Consider the following 18,374-nt stretch of genomic DNA (forward strand, 5'->3'; position numbering starts at 1 on the left):
AGAAACAAGCTGTGCGAGAAAACTTTTTGTTCCAGATTGCTAGACAAAGTCCACCTTCTTTCTTAGGCAAACAAACTGTTTCCCATGCCACTCTTGCGTTATATTTTTGCCTTCAATAGAGCCTTTCCAGAGAAATGCAGCAGATAGGGAGTTACTTTGCTTAATGCATTGAGAGGGCAGAATGAACTCCGCACACCATGAGTTAGCAATCCTGAAATCATTTAAATGTTTTGTGCTTGCATAGATTTAATTGCGAGAACAGAACTAGATGATCGACATGTCCTTCAACAGAGTCAATAAATCTGTACAGAATTTACATTTCTTCCCATTAATTTTAAGATACTGTTTATTAAATTTTAAGATACTGTTTATCTTTAACTAGGTAGAGATCCGCGCCTTGCGCGGGATGAGATTGTGTGGCGAAAAATAAATTAAATTTTTACATTTGTTGTTAATTTATAAAATATAGTTTATGGATTAGTTATGTAATACCATATTTTTATTTGTAATTATTAACTACAGGTGATTTAAATATATTTTTAATTTGAAAAATAGTAGTAAACATTTTGGTATATATTTATAGTCATATCTCTGTATATGTAATTATTAGAAAATACCATCCCGATTATACCTTTAATTTTAATCTCATCAAATATTTGGATCTGATTTACATGATCTGGGCCAGGGAGGTCTTAAAATTCTAATGGGCTGATATTACATTTTTATGGGCGATCGGTTTGATGCTAGTTACTTGTTTTTGTAAAACGATTGGGTAAACAACAAAAGCTTTACAAAAAAATTAAGTTGATCTAACCGATCGGAAAAAAATATCTCCTTTCATATCCTTTTTTTTTATCGAAAACTGTTCTTCTCTTATATCCTGAAATCGGAAAGGGTCAAGTTAAATCGAGACAATCTTTTCTTTTTGGTGATCATAACTCTTCTTTGTCATTCTAACCCAGATTATTCTACAATTATTAGAAATAATCGCCAATATTCTTCTTCCTTTCTCCAAATAGTTCCCTTTTTACATCGACAATCTCTTCTTTCCGACAAACTATGAAGTAATTAGCCTTCCGACAGCGATCTATGGGTTAATTCAATTGACAATTGATTTCATTTGCTGTGAGTATTCATTACGATTGTCTTCTGCGCGAGTGAGGCAATCGTCTCCTCTATCTCTTCGTTGAAAAGGTATTGACTTTTAACTCTGTTCACATATTAACTCTGTAACTATTCATCTACTATCTTCAAGTGTTATTAATTATAATGTTAATATCAACTAAATCATGCCTTCGTTTAGATTATAAACTATTCAACGCCCATCTCCAACATATGTAAGCGAATAACCTCATTGTTAGGTTTTGTTTACCGTATGATATGCAGATAATATCCACAACCTTGCAGAAATTTATACGAAGACTATATTTCAAAAGGAAAATACATTGGACTATGATGCTTACGGATTACTACATTTTTAATGGTTCATGAAAATGACAGGTAAATGTCATTGATGCCTATTATATGTTTATAGATTTGCAAAGTATATAAACTATGTATAAATTCTAATAAACATAGACAGTAACATGACTAAAAAAATAAGAAACAAAAATTGATCTGATAAACAGAGTTCGAGAAAAAATAGAGGTTTCAAATTACCAATTTATTTAGTTCAACAAAAAAATTAAAAGAAACTTAAGCAAAAGAAATTAAAGATCCAAAACAAAAACCCTCAAATGAAAATCAACATGAAAAAAACAACAACTCCCGAAGTAAGATAAGCATCTAAGGTTGTACTTCTCGAAATAACTCATCAGCTCGGGCCATTTAGGATTACATGTGAATGTTATAAAGAGATCTGGAAACCCAAAATATTTGCATATAGACATTGCATCCAAATACATCTTATGCATGTACCTCGGACCACCCGTGAATGACGAAGGAATGATGATACGGTTACCTTCAATGGCCACAGTAGAATTGCCATCATTTGCAGCAGTCACGAACTTGCTAAACTTCAACGTCCTTAAGTTTGACTGATTTTTTCAGATATACCTAAGACGATGGCTTTCGATCATAGTATAAGCATCCACCAGAAACTGTTGGAGTAAACGGCGTGAAAGTAGAAGAACCTGAGAACCAACTTCACGAACCATAATCCGATAAGCAAAAAACTCCCTCATACTTATATTTGGTTTTTTGTTTTTGTTGAGACCCGTGAAACCATTTTTTATACCTAACCGAAAGCCATCTTCTCCATAAGGAAATATGAGTGGATATTGAAGTGGAAGATAGCAAGGATACAACTCACTAATCCTTTTCAGCTTTCCAGAATTCTTTTCCAGAATAATATCACGTTTGTCCATATTTTCCTGAAAATTCCAACCACTAATGCAGCAACTTCAGAAGAAGTAGGTAGATTGTAAACACGACCATCTTTAACTCGACTGTGGATTAGAACCAGAGACAACTCTTCACGTTCTCCTTCGTCATTAAATCTGTCCATAGCACTCCTGAACGTCTTCACATGTACATTAGAGTCCCTTAGCATGTTCATTAGCTCCTCAACCAAATCTTCTCTAATCTTGCTTTTCTGAGAATTCCCACTGGTCAGAAATAAAATAAAAATATTAACAACGAATAATAAAAGAGTTCAAAAGCAATTTATAATTAGCAAACAAAAAATATATCACAACTTCCAATCTAAAGTACCTCAAAGCAGCAATCCGATTTTGAACTTCGTTTTCTGTATCATGAATATATAACTGGGAGAACTTAGCAGATTCAGTGGGCTTAGGCTTCATACTACCAATTAAGTGGAAATTCTCCCCATGAAGTTTAAAAACCTTAGAACCTTTTCCCATATTGACTGAATTATCAATTTTACCACCAAGAGACGTAAAGGAAAACATCATATTTAGAGGTCTAATATTTTGTTGGTAATGCCTACTGATAGCATCGTCCTTCGTTAGCAGATCCTGCAAAAATTCTGGTGGTTCTTGTAGAAGAGGAAGCTTGATTTTTCCTCGCATACAACACATTGTAAAAACAGGAATACTTGCATGCCTGCTCTTACTAACCCATTCATTATACCAAAAAAGAGCCTGGCATTTTGGACACTTGAAAGTTAGATCACCATCATCTTTATAAGCTACAAAACCAATTAAGAAAAAACATAAAGCTGTGTAGTTTTAATACTTAGGAGAGTGTTGGTAATCTTACATATTTGCATAAAGAAATAAATTACGGATTTCTAACATTAAATGTACCTGTCTCTCTTAAACCGTTACTTGAAACAATAGGTCTCGAGTTTAGCGAGTTTGCCGAGATTTTTTCCTTCGCAGGACCTAACATCCCTGTGAGTCGAACACATATTATATTTACAGGAACAAAATTAGTATAACCTAGTAAACATAGTTGCTTTCAAACAAATAATGAGACAGACATATGGTGCATTGTTTGGATTGTAATGGTGAAGATGTCAAGTAATACAATACACGTACCTTTTTTTTAGTATTTTTACTGCAGACTATAGGAGGGGTTAGTGTTTTTGGCGGTATTTTCTTATTCAGACGACTTAACATCTCGGCAAAAGCTTTTTCCGCTTTTGAAACCAATTCATATTTTTTCTGTGCATCACGTTTAGTTACTTCTGAGGTGATGTCATCACTTGTATCTGAATCAGAAAGAATCTCTCCACCTTCATTACTCGAATAATCCCATAAATCATCACAGCTATCTGAAACCAAAAATTAGAGTACCACAAAAATTGATTAGGTCTTAACTCTTTAAGCTTCCATCAACATACAATAGCAACATCACGCTTCAAATTGTCAAATTCAAATAAAAAGGTGACCTGATGAATCAGTGTCCACTGTTATAGCTGTAGAAGTGACCACCAAATTTATGAGATTAGTAGCTCTTGAGGATTTTGGATGACAGTTGTTTTCTTTGACAGTAGGCTGAAATGTAACTTGAGAATCACAGTAGGTACCCTGAGATCTGGTGTTTTCTGTGCTAGAAATCTTTTCATAATTACGAACACTGCAATTTGACAATTGCATTTTTTTAATTACATTCGACGCACTTCCTCTCTCAGACTTCTCCCAGCGTCTGCTCTTATTTTTGGCAGAGCAAGATTGTTCTATTTTGAATCAAAGAATATAACATACAAATTAATCATTGGTCTTAGAGATAAATATGTCAAAATAATGATGGATGATCTGTTCAATAAACAGTTCGAATCACCTAAAACTACACACTAAAATAAGGGTACTATTATACATATTATTAATAATATTATAAAGGTCTAAATGTATGAACTGAATGATATGTGGTACCTCCTTCAATTTGTCTGGCTGATACTGGTTGTGTGGCTCCTACAAATTGGACGTTCACAATCTCTGACTGAGAAACCTCTGTGATTCCTAAATTCGTCTTATTTCGTTTTTGAAGCAATTTGAGACGCCTTTCTTTCCTTGCATCTTTTGTTATATTGATACTCGAATTTGTTATGTCACGTAAAGCATTGGGATTTCCGTCTATGCTTATATCTTCACGCATAGAGAATTCCAAACAAAATCAATAAAAAGACATGATTTAAACAAACAATTATTTGAAGCTCTAGAATACCTTGCTTTCTTCTCTTCGCATGCGCTGTTACATTTTGATTTTCACATCTTTTTTTCTTAGTATTATTGTTCATATTGAGTAACTTGCTTTTTGTTCTTCTAGAGCTCCAAGGTTCAGGGTCTGCATTGATTTTCAACCATTGTTTAGGGAAACAATTTTCTTGTATAAATTAAATATTATAGAAAAGTGTTTATATAGAAACCAACTTATATGATTAGGGTCAGCTATGGAAAGTTCTATCAATTAGTAGAGATGCAAGGAAACTCAACGTATTAGTCAAAAGTGGAAAACCATACATTGTGTAATAATTAATTTTCAAGTAACTGAATTCATGCATTAATTTAATTGTCATAGATAAAAAATAACTTACATGTGTCATGTATATTTTATATAAGCATTAGATAATTACCAAAATTATAACTGAGGATTATATTCAACGAAAATTCAATATTTTTTGTCATATAGTCTACTTTATGTCTGTTTGCCATCTATTCAAAAAGAACGACGATGTATGAGTACCTTCACTCATGCTTCTCTTTAAAGAAACTAATCATTATACTTAAAACCTCTACGGATAAACAATGCTGCAGCGGATACTACTGTCTAGAAAATTGGTGATTTATGGTTTTGATTTGTCTACCAGGATTTAGGTAGCATTCTCTGTTTTAATCATATATATACTTAATAACTTCTCTATAATTTGGATGAATTAATATATTTAATTGCATTGTCTTCTATGTACACAGGGTGCAAACTAACCATTCTTTCTTGTTTTCATACAGATTTATGGCGTTATTAACAGTCTCACAAGTGGAAGGAATATGCTGGATCCAATGAATTCGACTCTAAGGAACGACATTACCAATAGGTAAATATATCTACTTTATATATGTGCCTAAATTTTATAGTATTTTTTTTTAATAGGCGCAGATATAGGTTGCAAATAAAAATGACAGTAGACACATATAAAAACATAGAGGCTTCATATTACCATATAAAATTCCAAAGACAAAACCTAAATCAAAGAAAGCAATCCAAAAACTAATAAAAACGAAATGCAGAAAACAAATTCCAAATTGAAGCCTCTACTCAAACAGTCGTTAAACGAACTTTTCAGACACTTTTTTCATTCTTCTCCTTCTTGACTTTGATAATACACGCAGATCTTGTAACAGAATTCTGATCAAAAGCATCCTCCAAGTTAATGATTGGTGGTCTAGTCCGCTTGGCTGGTGTCAGATCATTAGACTCAGCCTGCTGAGATGATCCGCCATGTATCATCAGAGACCCCTTCATTAAAAAAAGTAACTACGATCAATTCAAAATGATAAACTATGATAATATACGTATAGATAGAAAGTAGATCAAGTTATCACAACCTCAGGTGCATCAGACAAAGCGGAAAATGTCCCTCCAAATGTGTTCTCACTTTCCTAGAAAGCCCAACTGACAAAGTTAGACAAAAGAAAACACATAAAATCTTCTCAATATTCAACAATCCCTTAAAAATACTAACCGTTGGTGATCCAATGGCATCAAACTCATTAATCCATCCTATGTTTGTCATGATCTTGAGAACTTTGTAAGTGGAATGCTTATATAAATAATTCTCCCTTTCAATACCAATCTTGAAAAGAAAGGTTTTTCCAACCAAATCTGTAAGAATAGGTGGCAACACATCTGGGTCCTGGATCTTTTATACAAATAAGAACATGCAATAAGTTAGCCAAGATATTCACGGTGTCAAATACCATAAAATATATTAATCACATTTCGAAATCATACCTCATCAGTAATTGGGCCAGTTAGCTCAATGCATGGTTTGTGTAGAAGTTGCAGTGCAAGATTATCAAACAGCACGAACTTGGTGTTATTTGTTGCATCAAGTACAACCAAATGCAATCTGTACCTAAGTATAACAATGAAAAACCATTCAGACGCTCAAGTCGTATATATTGTATAATGAGACCAAACTTAATACACGGATAGTAATAAAGAATACCTCGGCAACAGAATTTGGTTGGCATTTTTGCACTTCACACAATAGTAATTGTGACCGCCAACATTGAACTCATCTTCATCTTCCATGTCATTAGGCACTGTCAATACCTTTTTCGCACACACCTTACAACTTAAGTAATACCAGCCCATGTCAGAATCAATGGCCGCAATTGAAGCCATGACAATACACTTCTCCACCTGAGACAAACATATAGGTTCAGGAACTTAGATTCACGTTATGTTTAACTAATTATGTAAGTATTGAGAGTATTGACATGAGATTGAAAATACCTACTTGGTTTCCAAAACCTGGGCAATAGTTTTCTTAGGAGTGCGATGAAAAAATTCATCCCGTTCCTTAACACCAGGAACCACAGCATTTGACTTAGAGTCAAGAATGGCTAATGCCAAATCATCCTTTGGTAACCTGATATAACAGAAATAAGGCCAGCTCAAACAAAATCCTAGTTAAGAATAGATGTCAAAAATATATAGAATTCATCAAGAACTCACAAACTCATGAATGCTTGGACCTCATCCATTTGTGGATTCAACGCAACATTAGAGACATTATAGGCGTTGGAGATGCTACGATCCTCTGAAAAAAAACAGAACACATTATATTAGTCAATGATCTGTAAATATAAAATAGTACTGGTAATAAAACGTGTTGTAAGTTATAAGCACAGTTGGTAATTACCTTTCCAAACTTTAATCTTCCCAAATCGCAAAACACAAACAATGGACTGCTCACTACGCAACTGAATTGCATTGCTAACATCCTCAGCAAACTTCCCCCATAATACCAGTGGGAGACGTTCATCTCTATAAAATAAAGCAAAGCAAAACATATTAAGACACACTCAATGACTTATTCGTATATTACACATACGTAAATAAAAGTGAAGAAAATTACTCTTCATTGCGTAGTTCAACAGATATCTTATGTGTGTCTTTCCCACTAACAGACACAATCTCCATCTGAGAAACTTCAACAATCTGGCCGATTACATCTAAAAAAAAGCGAGAGAGAACCATCAATCACGTTTCTAAAAGAAGACAAACTAACATTTCTCAAATAAGTTATGAAGTAAAAAAAGAAACTTACCAATCAAGTAATCAACATCGAGGACACCATTGAGAACATCACGAAATTTAACAGGATTCAATCCAGTTAAGTTGTTGGGCAATTCCTCACAAATACGTACACGGGTAGTTGGGAGAAAAACAATCTTGAATGGATGGCTGGTGGTTCGATAAGAACCAGTTGAATGGGTAACCGTGAAATTGATAAGAACTTTTGTTTCACCCTCCTGCAGCACACGATCGAATTTTCCCACCAGTTCTTTTTTCACAGTTCCAGCAATCTTGTCTCCCTAGTTCAAAAACAGTGAACCATAAGAAACCTAGCGAGATACGTAAAGAATAAATAAACAATAAAATATATGTTCCATTGAACTTACTCTAGCATCGACAAAGACCATTTCGATAGTCTCACCACCCGCAGCCGAATACTGTTTCCAAAGGCGGATAATTTTGACTTGCACCTTCCACATGCTTTTGAAAGGCTTCAACTCAGAGATAGTATTCATCGCAGCCATAAAGAATCAGTAGGTTTAGGTTTGAGTGTGTGACTAAATGGACGACTTAGTCTTTGCTTATATAGGTGTTAGAGTCATTCATCGTACAATATTCCCCATGATTTTGCTGATCAATCGCATCTCCTATTTTAGGCGTCTCACATTTATTTAACCAAATTCTTTATATATGATTGACTTGAAAATAGGTAATAATGTATAAATGATTCCCATTTCTAACTATTTACGTTTTATTGATAATCTTATTTCATCTAGTCATGTATGATCGTAATCCCTAGTTTAGGCGTAATCACATTAATTTCACGAAATTATATATATGTGATTGACTTGAAAATAGGCAATGAAATATAAATGATTGCGAACTTTGTGTTACCACGCCAATTTTGATTTCAAATCATCATGTCAGTATTACTTTCCTAAATCTAAAGATGGCAAGAAAGAATGTATTAAATACACGCAAAAGGTCAATATTTTTTTGGCTATCCCCCTTATTACATAACTTGCATGATTTCCGTTCGTTTTTGAAATAATAAACCGAAAAAGAATTTCGGTCTGGTTTCCTAACCAATGTATTATTCAAAATTGATTTTGGTTTGTAGAATCGAACCGGGAGATATTTGATGTGAACAACTATCTAAGAGAGCTTTGAACAATATAGTACAGAAAAAACGATGAATTTAACTTATAGATGTCAAAATGATGTGTAAATCTATCTGAGAGAGCTTTGCATTAAAAATTAATGTATAATATGTAATTTGGCTATATGTTAAATTCATGTATAATTGAGATCATTATATTGGGTTTATTGGTTACTTGGTTCATATGATTACGTGATAACTGAGATCATTATATTGCGTTTTTGGTTACTTGGCTCATATGATTACGTGATAACTTGCTGTTGCATTGCAGGTTTGCAGTGGAGATATAGGATCGTGTGAAACAGAAGTTGGGAGTTCCACGTATGATTACTTTCTTTAGAAATGTTTGGGTCGAATCCACCGTTTCTATTAGGTTCGTGAAAGCAGTTTATTATACGTCAAATGTGGGTCTTATTTGTCAGTGGCATTTTGTGTAAATAGCCTAGTAAAGCAAGGGGAATTAACATATTAGGCTGAGAAGCATTCTAAAGCTGCCACATCAGCATGGCATGCCTGTAAATATGTTACACTTTAAAGGTTACTCCTTTAAAATGTTTCTCTCTTAATAATAAGGGGATATGATTGAGCTACGGTTCCACAACTCCAAGTTTCTTAATCCAAAGCCCTCTACAGTCCATTTCCACAAATAAACCCTTACACTTTGCAGGAGAGGTTCACACCAGATGATTTGACAATGTAGAGTGAGCGAACCGGAAGATGACCTTGTGGAGTGCCTGATTGATAAAACTTTAATTTCGAATGAGGGAGAACCATCGGCAGAGCGAAGCAAAGATCGGTGAGTTAACCCATATTCCTTACACTCTTGAGTGGTACAAGAATTTACTTTCATTAGCCGCATCAGCTAAGCACTACTATTTAACCATTTAATGTATATATGGTAATTTTGATCCCAAAAAAAAAATGTAAATACGGTAATAATATGGTAGAGAACAATAAGACCCACTGAGAGAGGAAATAACGAATCACAACTGGTCCCAAGATATAATACAGAACACACGTAGCTTTCTTCCTTTCAAGGTATGTATTGAACTGAAGGCGTTCACCCTTTTTTGTTGTACATTTCAGAGAAATTAGCCTTGTTGGGAATTATAAGAATAGTAGGTCCAGGCGGGGACAAAGTCAGTTATTCAAGAATTTGAATGAGGGTGGTACCAGCTAAAAGGCAAGGGACATTAATTATTGTGTAAAAGAGAAACACAACACGAACCAAATATTGAGACAATACTATATCGATTCCATCTTGCAAGTTTTTGTTATAGAGGAATGATTTTTGAATTGGACGTGAGATATATACTTTGCTAGTTTTTGACAAGAAAGAAACACATACGCCAACCAATTAAATTCATTCTTTTTCTTTTATGGTTAGGTGAATAAAAATTGAAATAATGATCAATAAAGTACTCTATTAAGGAACCTAGTATTTTGTCTCTAGTGAGTTCATTTTGTTCGTGTGTTATAATTGCCAAAAATGATCTTTAGGAAAGATATGTAGGGTCCCACTCAGTGCAACAAATATGTGTGCACTCGCTTGCTTGATCGTACGAGATTCGTTAGAAGTCGGATTTGCCACTACTATCTTTCCTAAATACCAATTTTACCCCTACGTACTCGAGTAGCCAATTTGGGTGTATGACGTGGGATGTAATTAGTCGATACTACCCCTACTCTTTTCCCCTCAATACCAACTTTGCCCCTATATCCTTCTGCCACAAGCTCTCTACGACGCTACAAATTTCCATTTCTTTTGTCTCACTCTATTTCTCTCTCCTATCTTTCTCTCCTATCTTTTCTCTGGGAAAGTTAGTTGGTTTCTCGTTTCCTTCCTCTGCAAAAATGGTGACGCGTTTATACGAGAGAATAAAAAAAAATACTTTTCTTAGCTTTTTGCTCTGTTCCTACTCTCGTAATCTCATTTGGTATCTTCTTCCTCAGGTAGTCTCCCTGAAGTGGAAGGAAGCTGAGGACACCGGACAGTACTCGCTCCTTCTGGTGAGTAAAACGACGACACATCGAGCTTGCTTTTCGTTTTGTTTTTCGTTGTTGATTTAGGATCGATCGAAGATCCCTCGTCTCTTGATTCTGCGTTGCGATACTATCTTTTTGTTGCTTAATCTGAAAATCATCAGTGTTTCTGACGTTTTTTTCTTTTTCTTTTTTTGTTAAAATAGACTAGGAATTTTCTCGGTACTACTATGTTCAACAGAGGCCTCTTCTATCTCGACGGTGAATGTAAGACGCTCATCTGAAAAGCTTAGTTCAATTTCTATTAATATACAGAATGATAACTGCCGCATGATTTTGAAGCAGATCTGAAGCTAATAATGCCTATGCATGCTGAATCCCACCGACTGATTGAGAAAGGTTTTCTACACAAACGATTTTGAGATATATGTCACCTCTTTGGTTATACATCCAATTATTTATTTATTGATGAAACGACTGTGTTACTGCAGTTTCTTCCAGAGATTCATATTCTAACAGCCAAGCTGTCATGTTGAACATCAGTCTTACTGGAAACAAGAGTCACGGAGGGACTTTCAAATCCACCGCAGATGTTTCCTTAAATCAACTGAGGTATACTATTGAGATATTTATGAAATCCTACTTTGAGCTTTTCATGCGTCTAATGCTTTTCAATTTTTCATGATTGTACTGAAATTAGGAGTTCAACTTTCAAAATGCTTGGTGAGTTGATGAGCACCCTTGACAAAATGCCAGATGAGGTAATGAATATTGTAAAGTACCATTCAATCAGTTCCTTGTCTTCTCATACAAGTTTCCGCTTTAGTTCTTCTCTAACAACGTCACTACCGTTCATCTTATTTCACTGTCAAAATTGAATGCTTTGCAGCCACAAGATTACAAGCCACCTTTCTTCTGGGGTTGCTTAGAAAATGAAGCACAGTATCTATTGGCCAAGAATCCTCTGAGGGTGGTGGAAGTTGGGAATGTTAACAGCAAACGTCTCGTGTTAACGTTAAAGGTAATGTGGTTAATGCAACTTGCTTGAGGTATATCTTGTCTTTTATGTCAATCGAATGTCTGTTGTATTTAACATTATTACTAGCTAGAGGGAAATGTTAACTAGTTACTTGCATCACACTCCATTCAATCAGTTCCTTGTCTTCTCATACAAGTTTCCGCTTTAGTTCTTCCCTAACAACGTCACTACCGTTCATCTTATTTCACTGTCAAAATTGAATGCTTTGCAGCCACAAGATTACAAGCCACCTTTCTTCTGGGGTTGCTTAGAAAATGAAGCACAGTATCTATTGGCCAAGAATCCTCTGAGGGTGGTGGAAGTTGGGAATGTTAACAGCAAACGTCTCGTGTTAACGTTAAAGGTAATGTGGTTAATGCAACTTGCTTGAGGTATATCTTGTCTTTTATGTCAATCGAATGTCTGTTGTATTTAACATTATTACTAGCTAGAGGGAAATGTTAACTAGTTACTTGCATCACACTCCACTCTGCCCTAAATGGTAATTTCATTGTTGTTTCCAGATCACTCACTCACAAGCAAACTATCTGGAGCTCACGGATGTTTTTTCAAACTTTCCACATCTCTCATTGGTAACGCTTTCTTCCTCTTCATTTCCACCTTAGAAAATGTAACTGCGCTCTTCCGTGTATATTCTTTGCCGTCGTTTCTAAAACCTAAGACATAGTTTGTCTATTGTTTCAGGCTATGTCTGAAGGTAAATCAAGACTTCAAGTCACTACAAAAGAGCATCCCTGAAACATAATATAAAGATGAAATCTGCAGTTTGTTTAATTATTGGACACTGTTAACTTCAGAGTCTATCTTCTTCTACTAACTGATCTCCTCCTCCCTTTCAGATTTCATGGATCAGCTCGAGACAGAAGTTTTTATTTCAGAAACGGGCAAGTACACATATGTTAAAAACAGAGATAAGGTATATAATTCATCTCTTTCTCTTTGCTTTTTTATTTGTTCATCACTCCTTGTCTTAAAGATGTCAACTTGTTATGCAGGGCAAGAGTGTTCTTGAGCCTTGTGAGAATGAAAAGGACTTCATGCAAGATGATGGTAAGCGTACAAGACCCGTGACGACGAAGAATGCTCGGTGCAAATTTTTGGCAGAGGGATATTGTCCTTTTGGAGATGAATGTTGGTTTTGTCACCATGTTGGTGGTGATGGAACCAGTTGCTGTATCTTCTCTTGTGAAGCTAGTGGTTCATATAGCAAGGTTTAACTTTCATCTTATAACATCCTACGTGCATATACTCTTCATTGTTGTTTCCATATTACTCCTTGTCTTAAAGATGTCAATTCATTGTGCAGGGCAAGAGTGTTCTTGAGCCTTGTGAGAATGAAAACTACCTCGACACTTTGGAGCTCAAGAAAGAAAGCGAAGCTGTTGGAGATGATGATACCTCTAGGTTCGTCACTCTCTCTTGTTTAGTTTTGCTTACATGTTTGCAACTGTAAAATTGTGTTTGCATCTTTCATTGTTTTGATACAGGGAGTTTGTGCTTGGTCGTTGTTGTTGGGATACTTCGGTCTCAAAAGTGTTTAGGAAGCCGGAGTTGAATTTAGCCGGGGTTCAACCTAGTAACAACAATGAGAGACTTGAGAATGTAAGAAGAGATGTAAGAAGCAGCGTTCGTGCCAATGCAACTCTGACTCCCTCTGAGCTGAATAGGATTTTTGGGAAAAAGCTATACAACATTTGCTGCACAAAAGGAGTTCCTACTTCTTTTTCTTGTTTTTTTGAAAGGTTCAAGAAAAAAGCCGGCGATCCCATTTATGAAAACCAGTTATTGGGTTGGAGATCTCCCAATAGGGTAATCTTTTAATTCTCAATACCTTTCCTTTCTTTACTTCTTTTAATTGTCAATACCCTTTCCTTACTTCTTTTATCTTCTTGTTCTTTTTGTTCAGTCTCCCAACTGGATAGAGGGAATTACAAGAGTTGACAGGAAATGGGTTGAACTTTCAGAGGAAGATGAGAAGAAAGTTGGTGAACCTATCCGTTCAAAACAAGAAGATGAAATGGTAGGAGATGTCCGAGACCAAGAGAACCATCGTAAGTCAAACTTTCTTCTTTACTTTTTTTTTTTTTAGAAATTTGTTCAACTCGAACTCTCAAAATATCACTACTAAACTTTTTTTTTGTGTTTGACTTTTGCAGAATTATGTGCGGCTTATGTTTGTTGCAATCTAGTGAGCTCGCTGAGAGTGATAAAAGGTCGGGATAAGAAGTTCGTGAATTTAAGCGTCAAGGAGTTGTGTTTTAACACATCTCCTATTGACCGCTCACATCAAGCTTCAGAGGGACACAACTGTCATACGCTGCTACTGACATCTGGCCTGCAATATATAAGAGATTATGGAGTGAGAGTGCAAAGAGGGGTAGATTCTTTTAACTGCCTAAAAGACAAACCGAAAAAGATAAAAGGGGAGAAGATGATTAAAATAGCAGGTTATAACTATATTGGTAATGATTTACATCAAGCTTTGAAGGTGCTTGAGACGCAGCCTATAGGAGCAACCTTACTTATATTTTCAGATTACTGGAAAATTCGAAAGGGGGTAAATAAGTTTCGATATTAATTTATAGTTTCATAGATTTTCGGCTTGGTTTTAAAGTGTTTATTTTATTGCAGGAAATCTACCGTGGACCCACGAGCGACAATTCTCGGTTTGAGGCTCTTCACGGGGTAACCATTGTTGATGCGTTTTTAATGAACGGGGAGCTTGTATTTTGGTGCAAGTCAAGCCACGGACCAAAGAGCCACGACAAAGGCTACATCCTAGTGTCTGGTGAGATGATGGTTATGGGTCATCACTTTGCTGGGCGTGGTGATTCGACATTTGGCCTTAACCGAGGTATAGGAGGTGACACAGCTTTAGCTCTCAGCCAGCCCAAACCTTTGATTCACGAATTCGTGTATCCGATTCTCGAGCTCGAAACAAAAAAAAGAAAGAGGTATGTAATGCGACTCAATGGATTTAGCTTTTTATTTCATAAGAGCATGTACAAGTATAGAATCTGCGTGGTTTGGAGTACAAGGGTTTTTTATTCATGTGACAAATCTGCTTTGAGAATACGCTATGAATGTTTGGTGGGGATTTAATTTTTTTTGTTGGCTCTGATAGCTCGAACCCGGAGACTTTGCTTGTGGAAGACTGTGGACGTGGTGGTCGTGGGCGTGGACGTGGTGGACGTGGGCGTGGTGGACGTGGGCGTGGTGGTCGTGGGCGTGGCAGAGGTCGTTAGATGCAGCAGGGCACTGGAAAAAGTTGAAGGTGAAAGTGAGTGAGTTGAATTTCTAGGAAGTGGAACCCTTTGGTGTCTAGGAGAATTACTGAACTATGTAGTTACTACGTAATGCGACTTAATGGATTTAGCTTTTCATTTCATAAGAGCATGTACGAGTACAGAATCTGCGTGGTTTGGAGTTCATTGGGTTCTTATTCATGTGACAAATATGACTATCGAAATGTTTTCTAACATGTTGAAACTTGAAATACTTAGGTTTATTCATGTGACAAATATGACTATCAAAATGTTTTTTAACATGTTGAAACTTGAAACTTATGTTTTTAAAATTCGTTTGTATTCGTGATCACGTGAGAGACTTTCTGTCCTGGAGGTTTGAGTAGAGAAGGGACACTACCCTGGCTTAGCTTAGGTTTCAAATGTAATGAGACTATCCTCCTTAATTAGTTATCTACTTATGTTTGTAGGAATCATTGGAGCTATGAGTTCTTAAGTGAAAAGTAAAGTATATAATCTCAATTAATTTACGAGACGGAAATTATGCACTTTATATAACATTGTGGATTAAGCGAACGCATAATTTTTAGAATTCAATAGTTGTAGTTACTACACCAAACAAAACAAATTCAGGATAGATTTTGTCTTCACCGTAGAAAGATTGATCCTCTGGTTGACAACATCAGGGACCTGTTAACAAAATGCTATCAGATTGATGAATACAGACACAGGCAAGTTGGAAAAAAATAGAGTCCTTACCAAAACAATCTTTGGCTGCAAAAAGGAAAGAAGAGTTGGGAGCTTCTGCAACCTGCAAAATAACTTATAGTATTTGAGCAATGTTGACAAGCAAGTTTACAGTTACAATACAGACAGGCAAAATCTTTTACCTGACTCCAGAAAGAAATGAACACTGGAGAATCTTCATAGCGATTGGTCTGAAGGGGAGAAGTCCTAAACCTGAACTTATACCGTCCTGCAACACATATTTTCTCATCAGATATATTGACTAATGATTCACATTGGATCATCTTATTGAGGAAGAGAGAAATAGATTTAGAAAAAACCTCAAGAACAAGCAATGATTTTGGATCTCCACGCCAACGCTGAAGAAGCTGGACAGAAGGACCAAGCCGCAAACTCCAGTGAGGAGCAAACACTATGCATGGTTCTTGCCAACTTGTTCTGTTTTGCCATAAACGTAAATAATAGTTATACTTTACTTTGTATCTGAACTAGGCAATGACTACCTATCAGAATAGTAATCATAGAGATAAAAATGTGAATACACTACTAGGAAACAACAAGTTCTTACATTAGGTTAGGTGAGTGAATGGCAGGAAACAAATGGATCTTCTTGTCTTTAATGAACTTAAGATGACCAAATGATGGTTCTCCTGAAATTAACTGAACATAATATAAAATCTACTATTTGATTTATCTTTCAAATAAGTTTTTTAACAGTGATTAACAAGTCAGATAAGTATACCTTCTCCTGTCGTTGCTCACACAGCCACTCTGGTATGGTGTTTGCGTATGCCAATAGCTCTTCTGCCACAGAAGATATTACAAAGATTGGAACCTAAGCACAACCATACTAGAGTAATTTAGTCTTATTGAGCTAAGAACACCATTTAAAATGTGGTTCGTATCCACAAGAAATTAAAAGTGTAAGATAAAAAGAAAAAAAGGTAAATCAAACCTTTAGAGAAGAAGACTCAAGAGAATTTGACATTAGCTCAAGGAGCTGCAGAACTATCCCCACTCGAGTAATCGTTATTAAGGTTGAGCCACCAGCATCCGCAGATTCCGCAGCACATGAGCAGACAAACGCTAGTTTCTCTAGCTCTCCTAAGCTTTCTTCATTGTCTAGTAATGAAGCAGCCAAGCACTCGTCATTATTCTCACTGCAGTAAAGAAAATTTCATTGACTATAAGACCCAAACAAACATCATCATATCATAAATATGGAAAAAGAGTCTTATATGAACGTACCTGATTGTTGATATACAATCATTCTCAGTCATTTCTGCGGTTTAGAGGCATGAGAAACCAGAGTAAATCATCACATCTGTTCCTTTGAGACCATGGGAGTCGAAATTTTTCGAATGATGTGAAACGAAGATGGAGTCTGACACATAACTTAAACTTCCATTAGGGCCATTGATCAACCAATTGCAATCCCCAATATCTAGACCTGAACTTAGAGCCTTAATGATCAACGTCCCATTATAACAAACTTCTTCTGAAAACTTTACATCTTGAACCTTCTTCATGCAACTCTTTACGTCATCTAAACTGAAGAAAAAAGAATGAATTAACGAAGCAATCAACACTGTAGAGAAAGCCAATAACAATTACCTGTAGAGACGCATCCAACTGCCTAGATCATCACCACTCTCACCAAAGACAAGATTCTTAAGCACACTTGGCACTTGTTCACCATCTAGATTCTTTGTCCACCAAGGAAAACTAGAGTCCTCAGGTCCGTGTAAGCGTCTGAACTCCATGTGCATAGAGACAAGATCTTCCATCATGAGCTGACCAATCTTAGCTGTTGCTTCAGTCATATAAATCTACATCTTAGAAGAAAAGAACTCAGCACAAGACACACCCCAAAGCAGAACAAGTTACATGCATGAAAACGTTTTACCTTGGCGCAGAATCTTGGGTGTTGAGTAAGGAATGGCAATCCAAGCAATCCCATAGGGTTGGAGATGAGAACTATATCAATTAAAGAAACCTCCCACAAATGCAAGGTCTTGACAGTTTTGTACCACGGCTCTGCGGATACCAAGTCATCAGGAGTCATCTGTCTCTCCAGTTTCTGCTTCTTTTGAATTGGATTCTGATCATTCTGACCATAAGCTTCAAACCCCACATCACATGGAACAGGAGAGAAGATTGTGATTGCTAAAAGGTCCAAAGGGCAGTCGATCAAGATCCTGAAACCGCTTAGGTTCAGCATGTGGCAAGGTGGGTAGTGAAAGCCATCTCCTTTGCTCAGACAAGTCTGCAAGAACACACACACACGCAAAGCTTTCGTATTTACCCAACAATTCAGACAAAAGGTGTAGACTTTTACATTAAAGTTATACAATAAACAAGAGAAACTCACCAGTTCCATGAAGATAAGACAATAGTGTAAGCACTTTTAAACGAATTGTCTCCAAAGGAAAGAGAAGATGGTAAAAGAGGTTCAAAGTCAGAGCATTTCTAGAGGATAAAGTCGAGAAAG

At 36.0% G+C, this 18,374-nt stretch overlaps 1 protein-coding gene, 1 long non-coding RNA gene and 1 pseudogene across 2 annotated transcripts; 1 reads left to right on the forward strand and 2 right to left on the reverse strand.

The window, feature by feature from the left end:
• The first annotated feature begins 819 nt into the window (after window positions 1-819).
• On the forward strand, window positions 820-9,446 carry LOC106296074. Its single transcript, XR_001261144.1, has 4 exons — window positions 820-1,194; window positions 1,387-1,500; window positions 5,415-5,500; window positions 9,141-9,446. It is a non-coding gene; the product is annotated as an uncharacterized LOC106296074 (long non-coding RNA).
• LOC106296072 lies at window positions 5,512-9,112 on the reverse strand (annotated as a pseudogene).
• Window positions 9,447-15,677: 6,231 nt separating the features above from the next.
• LOC106296071 (integrator complex subunit 9-like) lies at window positions 15,678-18,263 on the reverse strand. The gene is given in 11 exon segments (XM_013732120.1): window positions 15,678-15,826; window positions 15,896-15,947; window positions 16,027-16,112; window positions 16,204-16,321; window positions 16,452-16,543; window positions 16,626-16,718; window positions 16,839-17,043; window positions 17,132-17,434; window positions 17,498-17,712; window positions 17,790-18,149; window positions 18,255-18,263. Coding segments are annotated over 11 exon segments (1,614 nt in total). The 3' UTR covers window positions 15,678-15,745.
• Window positions 18,264-18,374: the final 111 nt, after the last annotated feature.

Source organism: Brassica oleracea, chromosome C5, assembly GCF_000695525.1.
Source record: "Brassica oleracea var. oleracea cultivar TO1000 chromosome C5, BOL, whole genome shotgun sequence".
NCBI lineage: Eukaryota > Viridiplantae > Streptophyta > Magnoliopsida > Brassicales > Brassicaceae > Brassica > Brassica oleracea.